This window comes from Coregonus lavaretus (genome assembly GCF_964263955.1).
Source record: "Coregonus lavaretus genome assembly, chromosome: 16".
NCBI classification, from domain to species: Eukaryota; Metazoa; Chordata; class Actinopteri; order Salmoniformes; family Salmonidae; genus Coregonus; species Coregonus lavaretus.
The window spans coordinates 7,521,757-7,541,903 of record NC_140003.1 but is presented as its reverse complement, the minus strand read 5'-3'; the positions used below and the strand labels follow the sequence as shown (position 1 = coordinate 7,541,903).

The following is a 20,147-nucleotide window of genomic DNA, read 5'->3' as shown; positions in this document are numbered from 1 at the left end:
GCACACTAGTTAAGTACACTATAATGTACTCTACTCTTCTGTAGCTGTACAGTACTGTACTTTGATGTCCAAACTTGTGAAACATAGAAGTCTATGATTGGTTCAGCTTTGGTCCGGTCCAACCAAATTTGGTATTGTTTGGGGGCAGAGCTCATTAAAATAATAGCTAGTGTGTAGAATAATACCCAAATATGCAAAGGGAGACATTACATATTTATACCTTTGTGTACCTACTTAAGACACATCACCATGAAGAGAATGACATTCATATCCATAATTATGTATTTCTGTGTAGTACAGATCAGGGACCCATGATGAAATTCCGTTACCACAATTCCGTTAACGGGTGTAAATCCACTTCACTTAGTGTAGACGTGGACAAAAAAAAAACAGAGTGAGTTTTTACCAAAATTCTGTTACCAAACTTTGCATTTGCACAGTTCTTCCAGTAAATGTGTTTTGTGAAATGTTCAGTGTAAATTGTTCAAGGTAGTCCTTAGAGTTGTATGGTTTGTTAAACTTTGAAATCAATGTTTTTTGTTTGGCATACATTTTAAGTGAAAAATCGGAGTCTCGGCACAATTCTGTTACCATGGAATTGCCCAAATGGGAGTCTTACACGAGAACTGGAGCCGATGACCCTTCGAGACCCACTGTACAGGCTGTCCTCATATTAAGAGCCCTGCAGCTGTGGGATCGGATGTTAAACACACACACACACACAACAATATTACATTTTTTGAGGCAGTGCTCTCAGAGTCATGCTTGCTAGTCCACACGGCACAGTGACATAATCCTAGCCGGGCTTCTCCAGCGCAGTTACTTCTCCAGTAAAATAGGAACAGCCAAAAGTGAAGTGATTGCTACTATACAGTAAGTACAATCAGAACTTCTTGTTTACCACAGAGTGGTTTATTTTCAAGAAGATCTCGTGATGAAAAGAAAGTATTTAGGTGACCGTAGGCAAAGTCTGTGTTAGAGGTGGCATATACAGTGCATTGATCATTCTTGAGATGTTTCTACAACTTGATTGGAGTCCACCTGTGGTAAATTCAATTGATTGGACATGATTTGGAAAGGCACACACCTGTCTACATAAGGTCCCACAGTTGACAGTGCATGTCAGAGCAAAAACCAAGCCATGAAGTCGAAGGAATTGTCCGTAGATGCGCCGAGACAGGATTGCGCTGAGGCACAGATCTGGGGAAGGGTACCAAAAAATGTCTGCAGCATTGAAGGTCCCGAAGAACACAGTGGCCTCCATCATTCTTAAATGGAAGAAGTTTGGAACCACCAAGACTCTTCCTAGAGCTGGCTAAACTGAGCAATCGGGGGAGAAGGGCCTTGGTCAGGGAGGTGACCAAGAACCCGATGGTCACTTTGACAGAGCTGCAGAGTTCCTCTGTGGAGATGGAAGAACCTTCCAGAAGGACAACCACCACCTGCAGCATTCCACCAATCAGGCCTTTATGGTACAGTGGCCAGATGGAAGCCACTCCTCAGTAAAAGGCACATGACAGCCCGCTTGGAGTTTGCCAAAAGGCACCTAAAGGACTCTCAGAACATGAGAAACAAGATTGAGCTCTTTGGCCTGAATGCCAAGCGTCACGTCTGGATGAAACCTGGCACCATCCCTACGTTGAAGCATGGTGGTGGCAGCTTCATGCTGTGAGGATGTTTTTCAGCGGCAGGGACTGGGAGACTAGTCAGGATTGAGGGAAAGATGAACGGAGCAAAGTACAGAGAGATACTTGATGAAAACCTGCTCCAGAGCGCTCAGGACCTAAGATTGGAGGCGAAGGTTCACCTTCCAACTGGACAACAACCCTAAGCACACAGCCAAGATAACACAGGAGTGGCTTCGGGACAAGTCTCAATGTCCTTGAGTGGCCCAGCCAGAGCCCGGACTTGAACGCGATCGAACATCTCTGGAGAGACCTGAAAATTGTTGTTGTCTAGGAGAGGACAGACCATTTTTGCTGTAAAGGTCAGAGGAAGCATAGGATGCCTAGAATGAGAGAAAGATGGGGTGGGATTGAAAGATAACAAGCAACACAGCAAGAGAGAGGAAACAGAAATTACTAAGAAACCTACATCCAAATGTGTTTTGTTGAAAAGTTAACTGGCCAATGACAATCCCATTCAGGGGAACTCCACACAACAATACTACAAAAGTAGGTGGAAACATGCTCCTAGTCAACATCATGATATACAGTGGGGTACGAAATGATTGACACCATTGACTGTATAAAATAAATATAAAATAAATAATTCAAATACTGAGCTATACTGTATGTCCATTTCCATTATTTCTGCAGCCGTAACTTCACATTCACATAGTTTACAGTTTATTTCTAAAGTTGTAAGAATTATGAATGAAACCATGCCGAGTCATGCCAAGTCAAACTCATGTCAAACACTTCTGGCATAAATGAATTTGGCATAAATGCTGAACAAGAGAACATATCTATTTAAAGCTAAAGGTGGCTACTCTAAAGAGAGTGTTAAAGCAACACAAGTGAAGAACAAAAATCACCCAGATTAACTGGAAGAAAAACACACAAGGTGAGAGGAGTCAGACTTGCAGATATCACTCGATGGTTAGTGGACAAGCCATGCGGAGAAAGAGAGAAGAAGAGGAAGGAGTGAGCATGAAGTAAGATGCACACATCGCACAATACAATTGGGGTCAGAAGTGAGATCCAGCATCTGTAGGAAACACCAAAGTATTAATGCACAGTCATTCACACGACACCCACCGGCTGCAGGTCTAGTCTGGAGGAGTGAGAGACCCTGCTAATGCTCTCATCAGTTAGTCTGGAGCTCTGAGAGTGGGTGAGGAGAGGAGAGAGAGAAATAAACCCTGGTGTCTACAACTCTATAACAACATTTAAGAAAACATTGCTATCAAACAGACCACATTTCTGCCACAATTAATTTCCTTACAAAGCGGAAGATGCGGAGTTAACCATCTTCAGATCAATTCATTTAAATTCAAATGGTTCTTTATTGGCAGAATAAATTAAGGCTGTATTACCAGAATTATGAAAGAAAGAAATAGGGAAAAGGAAAAAGAGGGAGAGAGGGAACCCACCAGCTGCAGGTCTAGTCTGGAGGAGCGAGAGACTCTGCTTGTGCTCTCATCACTGAGTCTGAAGCTCTGAGAGTGGGTGAAGAGGAGAGACAGAGAGAGCCTAATGAACTGCAGGGCACCTAACTACAGCACAGTGAGCACACCATGCAAAATTGCACCCTTCTGTCTGCGAAATCATAACCATAACTTCCCTCACTGAATCCAAATTTGAACAAAAGGAACAGTCAAGAAACTACAAGAAAGTATCTTTGAATAGTTCAATGTGGTCAAGAATGACCTTTTATTGTCAATTTAAACAGTGGATTGATGAAATAAGGAATACGGAAACAAACAGTATGGAATTGTGTGGCATGGAAACCCCACTATCCTGAAATTCCCTTACAAAACGTACGCACCTAACACACACATTTCTGACCATTTAACTTGTTCCAACTGAAGTCAACATTAAACATGTCCACTTTTACCCATTGGCATCCATCCATTTGCCCTGCTGGAGACTAGCCAGGTACTACAGGTTGAAGACACTACTAACCCGACTGTATATAGCACTGTACCCATCGTCATAACTGTTGCTTTGTAAGGGACAGAAGACACGCAAATGAGCAAGAATACCTCGATCATTTTTACATACATCACAATCTTTGTGTTTTTTTCATTTTCTTGGACTTCTTGTCCTTTTCCCGTGAAAGGGAGGAGGAGCCCTGGGAGAGGGGGATGGAGGAGAGGAAGAGAGGACAGGAGGGTAAAGGTGTGTGTCAGGAGCTCTCTCCGCCCATGGGGAAAGCCATCAGGCTGTTCGCTACCCTCATGCCACCCCCACTAATTACTGACATACTGTACCAGATGTCACAGAAAGAATACAAAAACACATGTGCAACAAGGCAAGATCGGAGGAAGAAACCTTGCAATCGCCTCATTGATTCCCATCATCACCAAACAACTGATCAATATGTTAGCCATATGTTACTTTATGATTGATTTGGGTCAAACAAGCAAACAGGTGCAAAAGCCAAGAAAATCCCAAACTGACGCAACTAGGCTTAGACCTATCCCTTTTTTGGTTTTAACAATTTGAGTCTCCCTTTATGGAATTATGTCTCACTCAACATATCAACTCCGCTCCAGAACTTTAGCACTACAATATTTTCCATGATTACTCACCATAAAATAATTCTCTATGAGGATTCAGACAACAGCGCTTAAAATAGTGCTGAGTCGGTGTCTGAATCCCAAATGGCATTATATTCCCTATACAGTGGGCATTTTAAGGATTTTTTCACATTTTGTTGCGTGACAAAGTGGGATTGAAATTGATTTAGTTAATTTTTTTTGCATTGATCTACACAAAATAGTTTATAATGTCAAAGTGAAAAGAAAATTCTAAAAATGTTAAATTCATAAAAAATCTAATAACTAAAACAGTTGTGATAGTATTCACCCCTTTTGTTTAAGCCTAAATTAGTTCAGAATAAAAATGTGACTTAACAAAAAATATAATTACATGGACTAATAAATAAATGATTTTTTATTGACTACCCCTTTCCTCTGTCCCCCATACATACTACATATGTAAGGTCCCTTAGTCAAGTATTGGATTTCAAGCATAGATTTAACTACAAGAAGGGCAGTCATTGGTAGATGGTAACAATAACAAATCAGACATTGAATTTCTCTTTTAAAATGGTTATGTTATTATTTATGCTGTGAATGATGTATTAAACCACCCAACAAAGATACAGTTGTCCTTCTAAACTGCATGACATGAAGGAAACTGCTAAGGGATGTCACCATGAGGCCATTGGTGATTTTACATTTACATTTTACATTTTAGTCATTTAGCAGACGCTCTTATCCAGAGCGACTTACAGTTAGTTTATTTTTCATACTGGCCCCCCTTGGGAATCAAACCCACAACCCTGGCATTGCAAACGCCATGCTCTACCAACTGAGCTACATCCCTTTTATGAATGCCCATGTGGTAGCCTGCCATTTGTAAAACAGGCAATTTCCCATTAATTCCTGTCATTTGGTTACATTAATTGTGTTAATGCATGTATCAATTACAGTAATTTACCGTTCTCATTCTCGGAGTGGAAACATTGTTTGTAGAGTTCACAACCTGCTACACTTGTGAGAAACAAGTTTTGGTTTATTTCATACTATAATTTACGCGCTCCATGTGAGCAATGAGCATGTGTCTGGTTTCTCTGTCCTGTTAATGTTGACAGTGCGCACGCGTGAGCACACATAGAAGGAAGGACCTCCCGAGTGGCGCAGTGGTCTAAGGCACTGCATTGCAGTGCTAGCTGTGCCACTAGAGATCCTGGTTCGAATCCAGGCTCTGTTGTCGCCGGCCGTGACCGGGAGACCCATGGGGCGGCGCACAATTGGCCCAGCGTCGTCCAGGGTAGGGGAGGGAATGGCCGGCAGGGATGTAGCTCAGTTGGTAGAGCATGGTGTTTGCAACGCCAGGGTTGTGGGTTTGATTCCCACAGGGGGACAGTATTATAAAAATAATGTATGCACTCACTAAACTGTAAGTCGCTCTGGATAAGAGCGTCTGCTAAATGACTTAAATGTAAAAATGTAAATGTAGAAGTACTGGCCTGCTTCTCGCAAATGTCAAATGTAGGAAAGTGCCCAGCTGGACTTTTAAGTAATCTTTTCTTCACCTCACACAGTAAATCAACACAGTCCGTTTTTTTTCCTACACCCATTGAAATTATAATAGTTCCTATTTTAATGATTGACAATTTCATCTTCATACTATAGCATAGCTGTCCCCTTCATACTTTCCTTGTCAATTCATTAGCTTATATCCTACGTTCTGAAGGTCTACGGTAGGCCTGTTTTTTTAAAATAGGTTTTAAGGAAAGGATAAACATTTGCTCGTGTCTGACATAAGCTGGTGGCTTTGCTTGATGGGTGCTTTTACTGGGGTGTGTCTGTGAGTTCGCTGATTCTCTCTATAGGCCTATATGTCCAATCAGAACGTTTCCTAAAGTAGCCTGTCTGGACTCCATCTCTTTAACAAGAATAAAATGCTGATGTCATGATTTAATCTAGTAAAATGCCTATTTTCAGTAGCTTAGGCTGGTTTTGTGTGTCAAAATAGGATCTGTATTAAAAATATATATGCAAAAAAGCCAACAGACAAGGAAAAGGTAGGCATATATCTTTATTTTGACTCTTTAATGTTGTGCCAATACGAAAATGTGTCAGATCCTCTCCAACCTGGCATTTCTTAATTTGTTGATTAATATTTATAAGTAATAACATGAATAATAATAATGAAAAGCCATGATAATAACAAAGTGTAATGGCTTGTTTCAAATAGGTTTTATTAAGAAGCATATCCATGTAAACTAGTGTACACACATAATTGTGATTAAGTAAACATCTACTGTAAGGACGCTTTCCCAACAAATTGGTTTGGAGCGTTCTTCCGAACTCTGGTGCGTTTTCCTCTTAGTTCCATTAGTTTGGACTGGTGTGAATACTCTATCTGCACTCTGTAGCGCACAAAACAAAGCACCTGGTTCGCTCAAAAAGGGTGGTCTCGGTCCAATTCCATTCGTACCGTGTAGCTCAGTTGGCAGAGCATGGCGCTTGCAACGCCAGGGTTATGGGTTCGTTTCCCACGGGGGGCCATTATGAAAATGTACAGTGAAGGAAAAAAGTATTTGATCCCCTGCTGATTTTGTACGTTTGCCCACTGACAAAGAAATGATCAGTCTATAATTTTAATGGCAGGTTTATTTGAACAGCGAGAGACAGAATAACAACAAAAAAATCCAGAAAAACGCATTTCAAAAATGTTATAAATTGATTTGCATTTTAATTAGGGAAATAAGTATTTGACCCCCTCTCTATCAGAAAGATTTCTGGCTCCCAGGTGTCTTTTATACAGGTAATGAGCTGAGATTAGGAGCACACTCTTAAAGGGAGTGCTCCTAATCTCAGCTTGTTACCTGTATAAAACACCTGTCCACAGAAGCAATCAATCAATCAGATTCCAAACTCTCCACCATGGCCAAGACCAAAGAGCTCTCCAAGGATGTCAGGGACAAGATTGTATACCTACACAAGGCTGGAATGGGCTACAAGACCATTGCCAAGCAGCTTGGTGAGAAGGTGACAACAGTTGGTGCGATTTTTCGCAAATGGAAGAAACACAAAAGAACTGTCAATCTCCCTCGGCCTGGGGCTCCATGCAAGATCTCACCTCGTGGAGTTGCAATGATCATGAGAACGGTGAGGAATCAGCCCAGAACTACACGGGAGGATCTTGTCAATGATCTCAAGGCAGCTGGGACCATAGTCACCAAGAAAACAATTGGTAACACCCTACGCCATGAAGGACTGAAAACCTGCAGTGCCCGCAAGGTCCCCCTGCTCAAGAAAACACATATACATGCCCGTCTTAAGTTTGCCAATGAACATCTGAATGATTCAGAGGTGAACTGGGTGAAAGTGATTTGGTCAGATGAGACCAAAATCGAGCTCTTTGGCATCAACTCAACTCGCCGTGTTTGGAGGAGGAGGAATGCTGCCTATGACCCCAAGAACACCATCCCCACCATCAAACATGTAGGTGGAAACATTATGCTTTGGGGGTGTTTTTCTGCTAAGGGGACAGGACAACTTCACTGCATCAAAGGGACGATGGACGGGGCCATGTACCGTCAAATCTTGGGTGAGAACCTCCTTCCCTCAGCCAGGGCATTGAAAATGGGTCGTGGATGGGTATTCCAGCATGACAATGACCCAAAACACACGGCCAAGGCAACAAAGGAGTGGCTCAAGAAGAAGCACCCAGACCTTAATCTCCAGACCTTAATCCCATAGAAAATCTGTGGAGGGAGCTGAAGGTTCGAGTTGCCAAACGTCAGACTCGAAACCTTAATGACTTGGAGATTATCTGCAAAGAGGAGTGGGACAAAATCCCTCCTGAGATGTGTGCAAACCTGGTGGCCAACTACAAGAAACGTCTGACCTCTGTGATTGCCAACAAGGGTTTTGCCACCAAGTACTAAGTAATGTTTTGCAGAGGGGTCAAATACTTATTTCCCTCATAAAAATGCAAATCAATTTATAACATTTTTGACATGCGTTTTTCTGGATTTTTGTTGTTGTTATTCTTTCTCTCACTGTTCAAATAAATCTACCATTAAAATTATAGACTGATCATGTCTTTGTCAGTGGGCAAACGTACATAATCAGCAGGGGACCAAATACTTTTTTCCCTCACTGTATGCACTCACTAACTGTAAGTCGCTCTGGATAAGAGCGTCTGCTAAATGACTAAAATGTAAAATGTGCGGTTCGCTGCAGGTGAGAACGCAGTCCAGACCAAACACAGGAAAATATTCAGAGGCACGCAGTATTATTGGTTGACTGTGAGCGTTTGATGAAATGCACGCAATACCATAACTTGATACCTCAAACATTATTTTAGTGGCAGCACATTTATGAGCACATCCGATGCAGATTAGGGGAGACTGGGGCTATACCGGGGATCTAGGCTACTGAATATAGGCTATTCACATCACAGTTTGAGCAGCTATTGCGCTGTTTCCTCCCACATGTTGTTGGAAGACCAAAGCGAAAGTAATCTGACGTTTGGGACGCACAAGTTATGCTTCTTGATAATCATAGATGGATTTAACGTGATAATTATTCTCCAATAAACAAATTACTTGTTTTGTTTAGGCATTTTAGTTTGTTTGACATTTGGCAATGTTAAACCCACCAGACCAAATGAAAAAAAAATACAATGTAACAAATAATCAAACTCTAATTCAAATTATAGCTAAGAAACTATGTGTGAAAATGACCTAAGACAAATGCTTGTTTAGTTAATAAGCATCGAAACACATGGCTCAGGGGCCTCCCGAGTGGTGCAGGGGTCTAAGGCACTGCATCACAGTGTTGCGGTGTCACTACAGCCTGGGGTTAGATCCCAGGCTATGTCACAACCGGCCGTGACCTCTCCTGAACACGTTGGGGAGTTGCAGCGATGAGACAAGATCCTAATTGGATATCACGAAATTGGGGAGAAAAAGGGGGTAAAATTACACACACAAAAAAACTTAAAAAACATGGCTCAGCGGGGCAATCATTAGTAGTTCTGACGGTAAATGGTAATAGAACATGCAACTCAACTTTAGAACACAAATGTAAATTAGTCAGCCTTTGTGTCATCACACAGCCGTGCCAACTTTCTCCATTGAGAAACACACCATTATGTCTGAACAACACAATTAGTCCTCCATGCAAATGTTTGTGACACACATAGACACACACAAACCCAACACAGCAATGCACACCTATCCAATCTTCCAAACACATATTAAACACATTGTTAGTAACTATCACGTCAGCAGTTAAATCAAACTGATGGAAGGTTTGAGTTAACAATGTAAATAATGAGCCAACCAAACAATTTGTAGGTTTTCCTGTAAAGCTATTTTGCTGTCACTAAGAGCAAAAACTACCGGGGCATGATTGGTGCCTGATTCAGGTATACTTCATTTTCTCCTAAGAAGACTGTCATGTATTGGTACTCCATCTTTGCCTTGCGCTGAATAGAGTTTAAATGGTAAAAACGATGTTACAGACAAAAGGACCATTATGGCATGCAAGGGTTAGCTCTTACCACTCCTCCGTAGGCCCCTATTGCATCAAGATCCGATTGCTCAATGACATAAGAGCATCGTCACCAAGGGTTTAAGTACCAAGTGATGGGTTGTACTTGTAACCCCCTTGTGAGCAGCTATGGAAACACTCATGCGTACCTCTTTACGCAAGTTAATAGAAATTGCCCCTAACCACTGGTCCAGGGTCAGATGTTTTTTTTACTGTCCTAATGGTTACAGTTAGGATGTGGATCTACAAAATCTGATCCTGGATCTGAGGTTAGGGGTAATTTCTACCTCAAGTCTCTTAACTAACAGGGTTAGAGTTTGTGCAATTGGTTTGAAAATAAAGATGGCGGCGTTTGAGTGATACTGACCCTCACACTGCCTCGGCTGCCCACCGACATCTGCTCATCATCGTCTGAGATCTGTGTGGGAAACAAACAAGGGAGAAATAAGTAGTTTGTTTTATTTTCCAGTACATCATCTGTATTTGGAAGAAAATGTTTAATATTGGCATGTGGTTAGATTTGGAACATCATTGGGCACATGTTAGGCTACACATCATGAAATATATTGAGACAAATTACAGACCGTAGTCTACAAGTAGCAAAATAGAACTCAATTGATTGAACATGAAACATATTTCAATTTGATTGAAATAGAACTATAGCCTACTGTTTAATGCAGTTATCTCGGTTTTCATTTGAAGCATCATTTTATACGTCGCTTGTTTGCATCAATTGCAAAGACATTTGCAACTTTGTATTTGTAGTCAACTTTGTTCTGAATTTATCGGTGGTCACAGAGAGACGGATAAACCATGTGATTCTATGTTTAGCGGAGATCTTCTGTGTATAAAGTGACGCGAGAGGGCAAAAAAGCATCTAACGACGCACTTGGCTGTTCTACAAGTGGTAGTAGGGAGGACATCACACACTAGTGTTGCATCCCAAATGACACCCTATTCCGCGGCCTAATATAGTGCACTACTTCTGACCAGGGGCCATAGGGAATAGGGTGCCATTTGGGGCATACTCTAACTCTTGAACACTACTAGAATTCATAGGAGGGTTGAAATGAAGACCAGGTAATCTGGGTTATTGCGCATCAACAGTTGCTGTTAATCACTGATGAATCAAATTAATATTTTGTTGATGAACTGGCCCCGTGTAGCTCAGTTGGTAGAGCATGGCGCTTGCAACGCCAGGGTTGTGGGTTCGATTCCCACGGGGGGCCAGTATGAAAGAAAAATGCATGCACTCACTAACTGTAAGTCGCTCTGGATAAGAGCGTCTGCTAAATGACTAAAATGTAAACAGTCAATTAAAGTAGTAAACTGAAATTCCAATTCATTTTTTTAAACACAATAAGATTGGAATTTCAGTTTACTTCCTGAATTGAAATGGAATTGACCCCAACCCTGGTGGTTAACATGGTTAATTGACACACTGCAGAAATGATATATGATTTCTCGCCTCGGTCTGTAAATGACGACTGTGACCTTTGACCTCTTTCTCTCTGCTCCCCGACTGGCTGTCCAGCCCAGATTATGTGCCTGAGCACACAGCTCAATGGCCCAGGGCAGTGGAGTCAGAGTGGGCCACACTGAATGACATGAATGACTTGACATACATCCCAACAAGCCTACTAGCATACTACATGATATAAGGCGATGTATTGGCGATCAACCCATACTAAATAGTATGCTAGTATGGATTGGATTTTGGAACACTATTGGAGTGTATTGACTGATAGGATACTAAGATCATCATTTGACTCAAGTGGATCAGTGTCTGACTGCAACAAAAGCCTGCCGACATTGTGACTCTCCAGCACCCGAGTTCTTAAGGTTTCCAGTAACGGTTCAAAGAAATGAAAGCTGCTTTTTTTCAGATGATGGAGAGAGGAAGGTTTAAAGGGAGAGGGGGAGAAGAATACACACCAATGTATGTCTCTGTGAGGGGCGAGAGTACCTCTCACTGTCCTCCTGGAGGAATGAAAAGAAAAAGAGGACAGCGGTAGAGATGTCAAGGGTCAAATGACGAGGGGATGATGGAGGTGAAACCTAGAAAGGTCAACCTAGATGTTCATATAGGCATGTCAGAGAGGGGTTTCAGCAAGAACCCACATTTAAACTCACAAGAGCACACTTGCATGCAAAAACACACACAATTATTCCAAAGGAGGACTTCTAGCACGTATGCTCACTTTTTTTCTCCAATTCAACTCACTGTGGCTATTAAACTGAGGAGAATTGAAAGTGAAGGGCAAGTTCCTGCTAACCTTTGAAAGTGAACCATTCTCAATGGTCAAGTGCACTGCATCCATTCCCTAGGCAGCCATGCATGCAGTTCAACACATCACTATGGCCATGGATAGTAATCATGTCACCCAACCACTCAAGCTGTAAACATGGTCACACACACACACGCACACAGCGATTAGCTTCTGTCCTGCAACTGCAGTTCTCATCCCTCCTACATGCTGTGGTTGGTTACTTTGTATTGATATCCAATACCTTCACATCATTTTGGTATTTGTCTTTTAAAACCACAATAAGACAAGAGAGACACATCACACAATGTCCAGTCTGGTGGATCTAAACCTTCCAGGAAAACTGTACAATAATAAGATCATCGCTTGGCAGTACAGGATAACAGGATAATCAAAGCCCATGCAGTCCACACGAAAGGGATAGGACATGCAGATCCAAACCCATTCAACATGCACATACATTTTCTGAACAAGTGGATTATCATTAGATGTGCGGCCTTATAAAATCAACAATCCGCTCTAGAATTTCTAAGCTAAAAGGTATATTGCACACAAAAGCCTCTCGGATAAAGACAAAAAGCAAATGCCTTATAGGTTTGAGAGGAAAGCCCATTGTTAAATCTCAGCTATGCCCTGTGGCTAACAACTCTAACAACATTGACATTATACCACTGCCTCTGGCATTATTAACAGTTTTGAATATTAAAAATGGGTGGAAGTAAATTTCCTTAATGCATTAATCAAAACAAATGATTATTCCACAACTGTTAGTACAGCTAATTCATTTGGCAATGCGTAGTTTGTCAAAGATTCATTCTTGTTATTGACTCCCAAAACCGTGGGGCGACTGTACCATCCATTGCGTGATGTGTCCCCATTCACTGTCTACATTGTCCAATTTGTTGTCCAATTTGCTGTCCAAGCCGTAATATTTCTGAGGAAAGAGCGGGAGAGGAGAGGAAGGGTGGAGGGAGGACACTCACAGCTCATCAAACTTTCATCATTATCTAGCTATACGTACTTAGTATTCTAAACCATGGCTTTAACCATGGTGATTTTATATTGTCATAGAAATTGCTGTAACAAATAACTAACATATATACGGGAATGCATGTCTAAACTGAAGTAAAAACATTTTTTTTTTTACTACTTAGCATTTGAACGCAAGCACATTTTTACAAGATGATAATGAAAGTAGAAAAACAGTACAGGAAATAAATTAAAAAGCAAGTAGCACAAAGCCTACCTTCTGAACCTGATAGCTCTATAGATCAACACCACGGGAGAAGCAGCCAGAACAATGGAGAAGAGGAACCAGGGACACAAAGGGAAATAATAAAATAACAAGTAGTGACATTGGTAAACAGAAAGAAAATAGAAAAAAAGATGAGGCCGGGAGAGAGAAAGGAAAAAAAGGAGATAGAGAGAGAATGTAAAGCTGTACATGGTATGTAAAGCTACATAGGAGAGAGAGCAGTACAGTAATTAGGGTAAGGTCCACACAGTGGCAGGTTATTGCTAAATGACAGGGACATGGAATTTGGAATATGCCATGGACAAAGTGTGGTAGGCCTAAGGTAACTGACCCCAGGATAGTCTTAAGAGTTCACATGAGGGTCTCAGGGAGGGAACATGTGATTGAAGTCGCCAGGGTAACCAGGATTCTTTCCGTCCGTGGCTCCCTGAGGTTAGTGACAGTGTGTTGGCATCTCAACTGTAGCATGGCCTGTGTCACCTGAGGCGTGTCTATTCCCATGACCACTGCTCACAGAGCCCTTCAAGAGGCAATCACCCAAGAGGCGACACTGTCTGAAGTCAAGTCATGTTTTGACAAGATCCAAAACATGGCCTGTTTCTCAGCGACAATGTCGACACACTCTGCTATAATTCACCAATATTGCCCGACTATATTCTCAATTATCTTTGAAGAAAGAGATCCTAAAAAAACTACATGTATTTCAGTCAGTGTTACCAATGGGTACAGTAGCTTTGTACACAGACAAATACTGTTTTCACTCAGAACTGCACCGGCCATCTTTGTTAGCAGGTACATACAGTTATTTTTCAATGCAAATAGACCTGAGGTGAGACAACCAGAGCTTCAAATGGTCCAAGACACACTCCAAAAGACAAAGATGGAGACCAAACAGGCCCTAAAGAAACTATCCCACGACACTACGAGATGCATTCACAAAATAGAAGCAGGGCTTGACATTAACTTTTTTAGCCACTTGTCCTTCAGACAATACAATCATTCTACTCCCATGAGCTCTGCTGAGATTGGGAGAAGTGTCCAACACATCGCATCCAGAAGACACTGATGCAATTCTAATCTAAGTAATTGATTGATATTATAATTTCGGTGTGATATTTTTACTTGTCCATTTGGACAACTTAAATCTATATTCTGCTTTTCCGAGTATTTTTTTTACAGGCTTACGAATTAATTGATTATGAAATGCATTAGCAATTGCAATCACCAAGAGAAGTCTGATGAACTCCCCATGGGCGGTTCCTTAAAGTGTTTGAAGAGTCTCTTCTAAATAGCTTCCTGTTTACTTGTACAAACTTTTTGATCTGGTCTTGGTGGACGTCTACGTGAGCAAACAAGCGAACCAAACAAGAGATACTCCTTCCGATCTTGTTCAACAACCGGTTTCAAATAGCTGTTCTATACGCTGTACCTTTGAGCTCAGTCTACCAGCTGTGGTTGCTGAGACAAAATAGCTCTCCCCAATACCAAGCCAACAATGCTCCTCATGGTTTTAACACTAGAACAGCCATAGGCTAACGCCCCCTGACGTTTGATTTTGTACAAAAAAGTAAATCTGCCATTTCGAAAGCAACGTCCTCCTCCTTCCCTGACTTTTCCTAAACAGTTGCATATTACATTGTGCAGGTGTCAGAATTTTTAAGTCACAAACAGAAGTATTTAGAGCCTGTTTACCTGTTGTTTTTTTCAAACCTAATCCAAGGGGCCCAAGACAAATGCACTGCTGGGCGAGGTACCCAGGCACTAATGCATCTCTCTCCTCACTGGATGAATACCGTCAATGGATGAATGGGCAATAGAAACTGATAATCGTGCACGCGACCTTAGACTTACATTTGAATGATGAGTAGGGAGATCCAATTTAGAACAAAAGTGTAATGATTATGAAGAATTGAACACCAATAAAGCAGCTACTGCTGCCAAGGAGACAGCCAAGGCAACAGCGTGTCGTCCTCCTCTTCCTCCCTGCACACCAGTGGGGAGGTGCACCATGCTCTCAATAAATCAACTGGCTAGCTTGCCTGTGTGTAAAGAGAAGGGTGGGCTGTACATTGATCCTGCTGCTCCGTTCACTCGCTTCATATTTCACCTGACGCCATCTCCGTTCACTCGCTTCATATTTCACCCGATCACTTCTCATCGCATGTTTCGGTCTGATCATTTAGATTGCTGCTGCCTCCTGTTAGCCTGCTACTATGATAAATCAATAGGTGAGGATGTTTGCTAGTAAGCTATCAATGTGCATAATATCTAAGAAGCACAGCGAGAGTAGGGAAAGAAGAAGAAACGCTGATGTGCATTCAGTCTGAGTGACAACAACCTTGACTGCCCGCTGCAAGTTGAGTACAGGACACACAGACGCAGTCACACACACACACACACGCACCTGCTGCTCCAAATATGCAGAGATAGGTATTTGCCAACATCTACTTAAGCCCTATTCGCACGGGACTATCATTACTAGAGAACATTGGTTATGTATTTATTACCCCAAAATGTCCGTTATTCGGACGGGATTCGGACGGGATTCGTTTTTTTCCAAACTGCCCTGTGTAATTCTGTCTTTAAAAAAATATATAAATTGATAGTTATGATGGGAGCCTGGAGGTTTTTTTCTAGGTGTGAAGATATTTCAACAAGTCCGGGCGACAACAGGCTACACTGATAACTCGAGCTCGGTTCCCAAGTTTCTAAACCATCTTTGGTATAGTGTTGCCATAATATTTGAATTGAGGAAGTGTGATCATAATCACTAGAATATTTTAGCGATCCGCAGTAGAAGACGTCCTAAATGCCCCCCAGTCTTCAGATGTGAGTTAAAATGCGTTTCATTTCCAAACGTTTAGCTCAGTTGTCTGCTGTTTCACAATCTATTAACAGCAATGCTTGCATTAGGCACAATATTTTTTGATGCATTTGGCGATGTTCAATTAATTTGCGCATAACCTATAAACAAAAGCATTCACTGTGAAAGTTGATACATGTAGGCCCTTTGTATATAGACTATGTGCAGCACGTCGTTCAATTTATCGAATCAGTTATTGTTTTCTTGCTCAAACTGCGAGCAACACCTGTCAAACATTTCTCTCAAAAACACAGGGATGTCGATTCGCACGGGATTAATATTATCAGAAGACTTTGGAGTTTGCCAAAAAACAGTAGGTTATTCTGGCTGGAATTGTAACTCTCCTACCATGTAAAAGTTACTGCCATGGCAGATTCGGACGGGACTAAAATGACAGATGTTGTGTTTTGTGCTTGTGCACATACAGTAAATACATTACCTGACCTCCCCCAGTAAAACAAATCCCGTCCAAATAGGGCTTTAGGCATAATAAAACACTTCTGTTTTTTCTAATCACGAGTATCAACTGTCAATTTACGGATACGAATACAGCTAGGTTGTCACACCCCTAATAACAACACAGTAGATGAATTTGATCAAAAAATCTAATCAAATGTTATTTGTCACATGCGCTGTATACCGTGAAATGCTTACTTAAAAGCCCTTAACCAACAATGCAGTTCAAGAAATAGAGTTAAGAAAATATTTACTAAAATTACATAACAATAATGAGGTTATATACAGGGGGTACCGATACAAAGTCAATGTGCTGGGATACAGGTTAGTCAAGGTAATTTGTAAAGTGACTATGCTTAGATAATAAACAGCGAGTAGCAGCAGTGTAAAAACAAAGGGGGGTGGGGGTCAATGTAAATAGTGGCCATTTTATTAATTGTTCAGCAGTCTTATGGCTTGGGGGTAGAAGCGGTTAAGGAGCCTTTTGGTCCTAGACTTGGCGCTCCGGTACCGCTTGCCGTGCGGTAGCAGAGAGAACAGTCTATGCCTTCGGTGACTGGAGTCTTTCACAATTTTTTGGGCTTTCCAAAGACACCGCCTATTATATAAGTCCTGGATGGCAGGAAGCTTCGCCCCAGTGACGCACTGGGCCATACTCACTACCCTCTGTAGCGCCTTATGATCGGATGCCGAGCAATTGCCATGCCAGGCGGTGATGCAACCGGTCAGGATGCTCTCGATGGTGCAGCTGTAGAGCGTTTTGAGGATCTGGGGACCCGTGCCAAATCTTTTCAGTCTCCTGAGGGGGAAAATATGTTGTCGTGCCCTATTCACAACTTTCTTGGTGTGTTTGGACCATGACAGTTCATTGGTGATGTGGACACCAAGGAACTTGAAACTCTCGACCCGCTCCACTTCAGCCCTGTCGATGTTAATGGGGGCCTGTTTGGCCCTCCTTTTCCTATAGTCCACGATCAGCTCCTTTGTCTTGCTCACATTGAGGGAGAGGTTGTTGTCCTAGCCCCACACTGCAAGGTATCTGACCTCCTCCCTATAGGCTGTCTCATCGTTGTCAGTGATCAGGCATACCACTGTTGTGTCATCAGCAAACTTGATGATGGTGTTGGAGTCGTGATTGGCCACGCAGTCGTGGGTAAACAGGGAGTACAGGAGGGGACCAAGCACATCCCCCTGAGGGACCCCAGTGTTGAGGATCAGCGTGGCAGATGTGTTGTTGCCTACCCTTACCACCTGGGGACGGCCCATCAGGAAGTCCAGGATCCAGTTGCAGAGGGAGGTGTTTAGTCCCAGGATAATTAGCTTAGTGATGAGCTTTGAGGGCACTATAGTGTTGAACGCTGAGCTGTAATCAATGAACAGCATTCTCACTTAGGTGTTCCTTTTGTCCACGTGGTAAAGGGCAGTGTGGAGTGCGATTGAGATTGAGATTGCATCATCTGTGGATCTGTTGGGGCGGTAAGCAACTTGGAGTGGGTCTACGGTATTGATGTGAGCCATGACCAGCCTTTCAAAGCAATTCATGGCTACCGACGTGAGGTCTACAGGGCAATAATCATTTAGGTAGGTTACCTTCGCTTTCCTGGCCACAGTGACTAATGTGGTCTGTTTGAAACATGTAGGTATTACAGACTCGGTCAGGAAGAGGTTGAAAATGTCAGTGAAGACACTTGCCAGTTGGTCCACGCATGCTTTGAGTACACGTCCTGGTAATCCGTCTGGCCCTGCGGCTTTGTGAATGTTGACCTGTTTAAAGGTCTTGCTCACATCGGCTACGGAGAGCGTGATCACACAGTTGTCCGGAACAGCTGGTGCGCTCATGCATGCTTCAGTGTTCCTTGCCTTGAAGCAAGCATAAAAAGGCATTTAGCTCGTCTGGTAGGCTCGCGTCACTGGGCAGCTCGCGGCTGGGATTCCCTTTGTAGTCCGTAATATTTTTCAAGCCTTGCCACATCCGACGATCATCAGAGTCGGTGTAGTAGGATTCAATCTTAGTCCTGTATTTACGCTTTGCCTGTTTGATGGTTCGTCTGAGGGCATAGCGGGATTTCTTATAAGCGTCCGGATTAGTGTCCCGCTCCTTGAAAGCGGCAGCTCTAGTCTTTAGCTCGGTGCAGATGTTGCCTGTAATCCATGTCTTCTGGTTGGGAAATGTACGTACGGTCACTGTGGGGACGACGTCATCGATACATGAATCCGGTGACTGAGGTGGTATGAATCCCGGAACATATTCCAGTCTGTGCTAGCAAAAACAGTCTTGTAGCATAGCATCCACGTCATCTGACCACTTCCGTATTGAGCGAATCACTGGTACTTCCTGCTTTAGTTTTTGAATGTAAGCAGGAATCAGGAGGATAGAATTATGGTCAGATTTGCCAAATGGAGGGCGAGGGAGAGCTTTGTATGATTTTTTTTCCCCTCTGGTTGCACATGTGACATGCTGGTAGAAATTAGGTAAAATGGATTTAAGTTTGCCTGCATTAAAGGCCCCGGCCACTAAGAGTGCCGCTTCTGGATGAGCATTTTCTTGTTTGCTTATGGGCCTTATACAGCTCATTGAGTGCGGTCTTAGTGCCAGCATCGGTTTGTGGTGGTAAATAGACGGCCACGAAAAATATAGATGAGAACTCTTGGTAGATAGTGTGGTCTACAGCTCATCATAAGGTATTCTACCTCAGGCGAGCAATACCTCAAGACTTCTTTAATATTAGACATCGGGCACCAGCAGTTATTGACAAATAGACACACACCCCAGCCCCTCGTCTTACCAGACATAGCTGCTCTGTCCTGCCGATACACGGAGAAGCCAGTCAGCTCTATATTTTCCATGTCGTCGTTCAGCCACGTCTCGGTGAAACATAAGATATTACCGTTTCTAATGTGCCGTTGGTAGGATAGTCTTAATCGTAGATTGACGGGATTTGGGCCTTGACTTGACAAAGCAGTATATCCTTCGTGTCGGACTCATTAAAGAAAAAAAACGTCATCCAGTTCGAGGTGAGTAATCGCTGTTCTGATTTCCAGAAGCGCTTTCCGGGCATAAAGAGACGGTAGCAGCAACATTACAAACAAAATTTGTTCCAAACAATGCAAAAAAAAAAAAAAATATTATAGTACAGTTGGTTAGGAGCCCGTAAAACGGCAGCCAACCCCTCCGGTGACATTATACATGATACGAAGGCAAAAGGGGATGACCGTTCTCTAGCGGTTACTTGAAGGCTGAGAAGCCCAGCGGTTCTAGTGTTAAAAGCCCTACAGTGCCTTGCAAAAGTATTCATCACCTTTGGTGTTTTTCCTATTTTGTTGCATTACAACCTGTAATTTAAATGGATTTTTATTTGGATTTCATGTAATGGACATATACAAAATAGTCCAAATTGGTGAAGTGAAAATAAAAAAATAACTTGTTTCAAAGAATTCTAAAAAACGAATAACGGAAAAGTGGTGCGTGCATATGTATTCAACCCCTTTGCTATGAAGCCCCTAAATAAGATCTGGTGCAACCAATTACTGTCAGAAGTTACATAATTAGTTAAATAAAATCCA

At 42.3% G+C, this 20,147-nt stretch overlaps 1 protein-coding gene across 1 annotated transcript in view; it reads right to left on the bottom strand.

Moving 5' to 3' along the window:
* Window positions 1–20,147, bottom strand: part of LOC311143890 (leucine-rich repeat flightless-interacting protein 2-like) — a 97,360-nt gene that overhangs the window by 38,694 nt on the left and 38,519 nt on the right. The window contains exon 3 of the mRNA XM_084179760.1: window positions 10,110–10,160. Within this exon, the coding sequence (XP_084035886.1) occupies window positions 10,110–10,160 (51 nt within the window). The remainder of the gene's footprint in view (window positions 1–10,109; window positions 10,161–20,147) is intronic.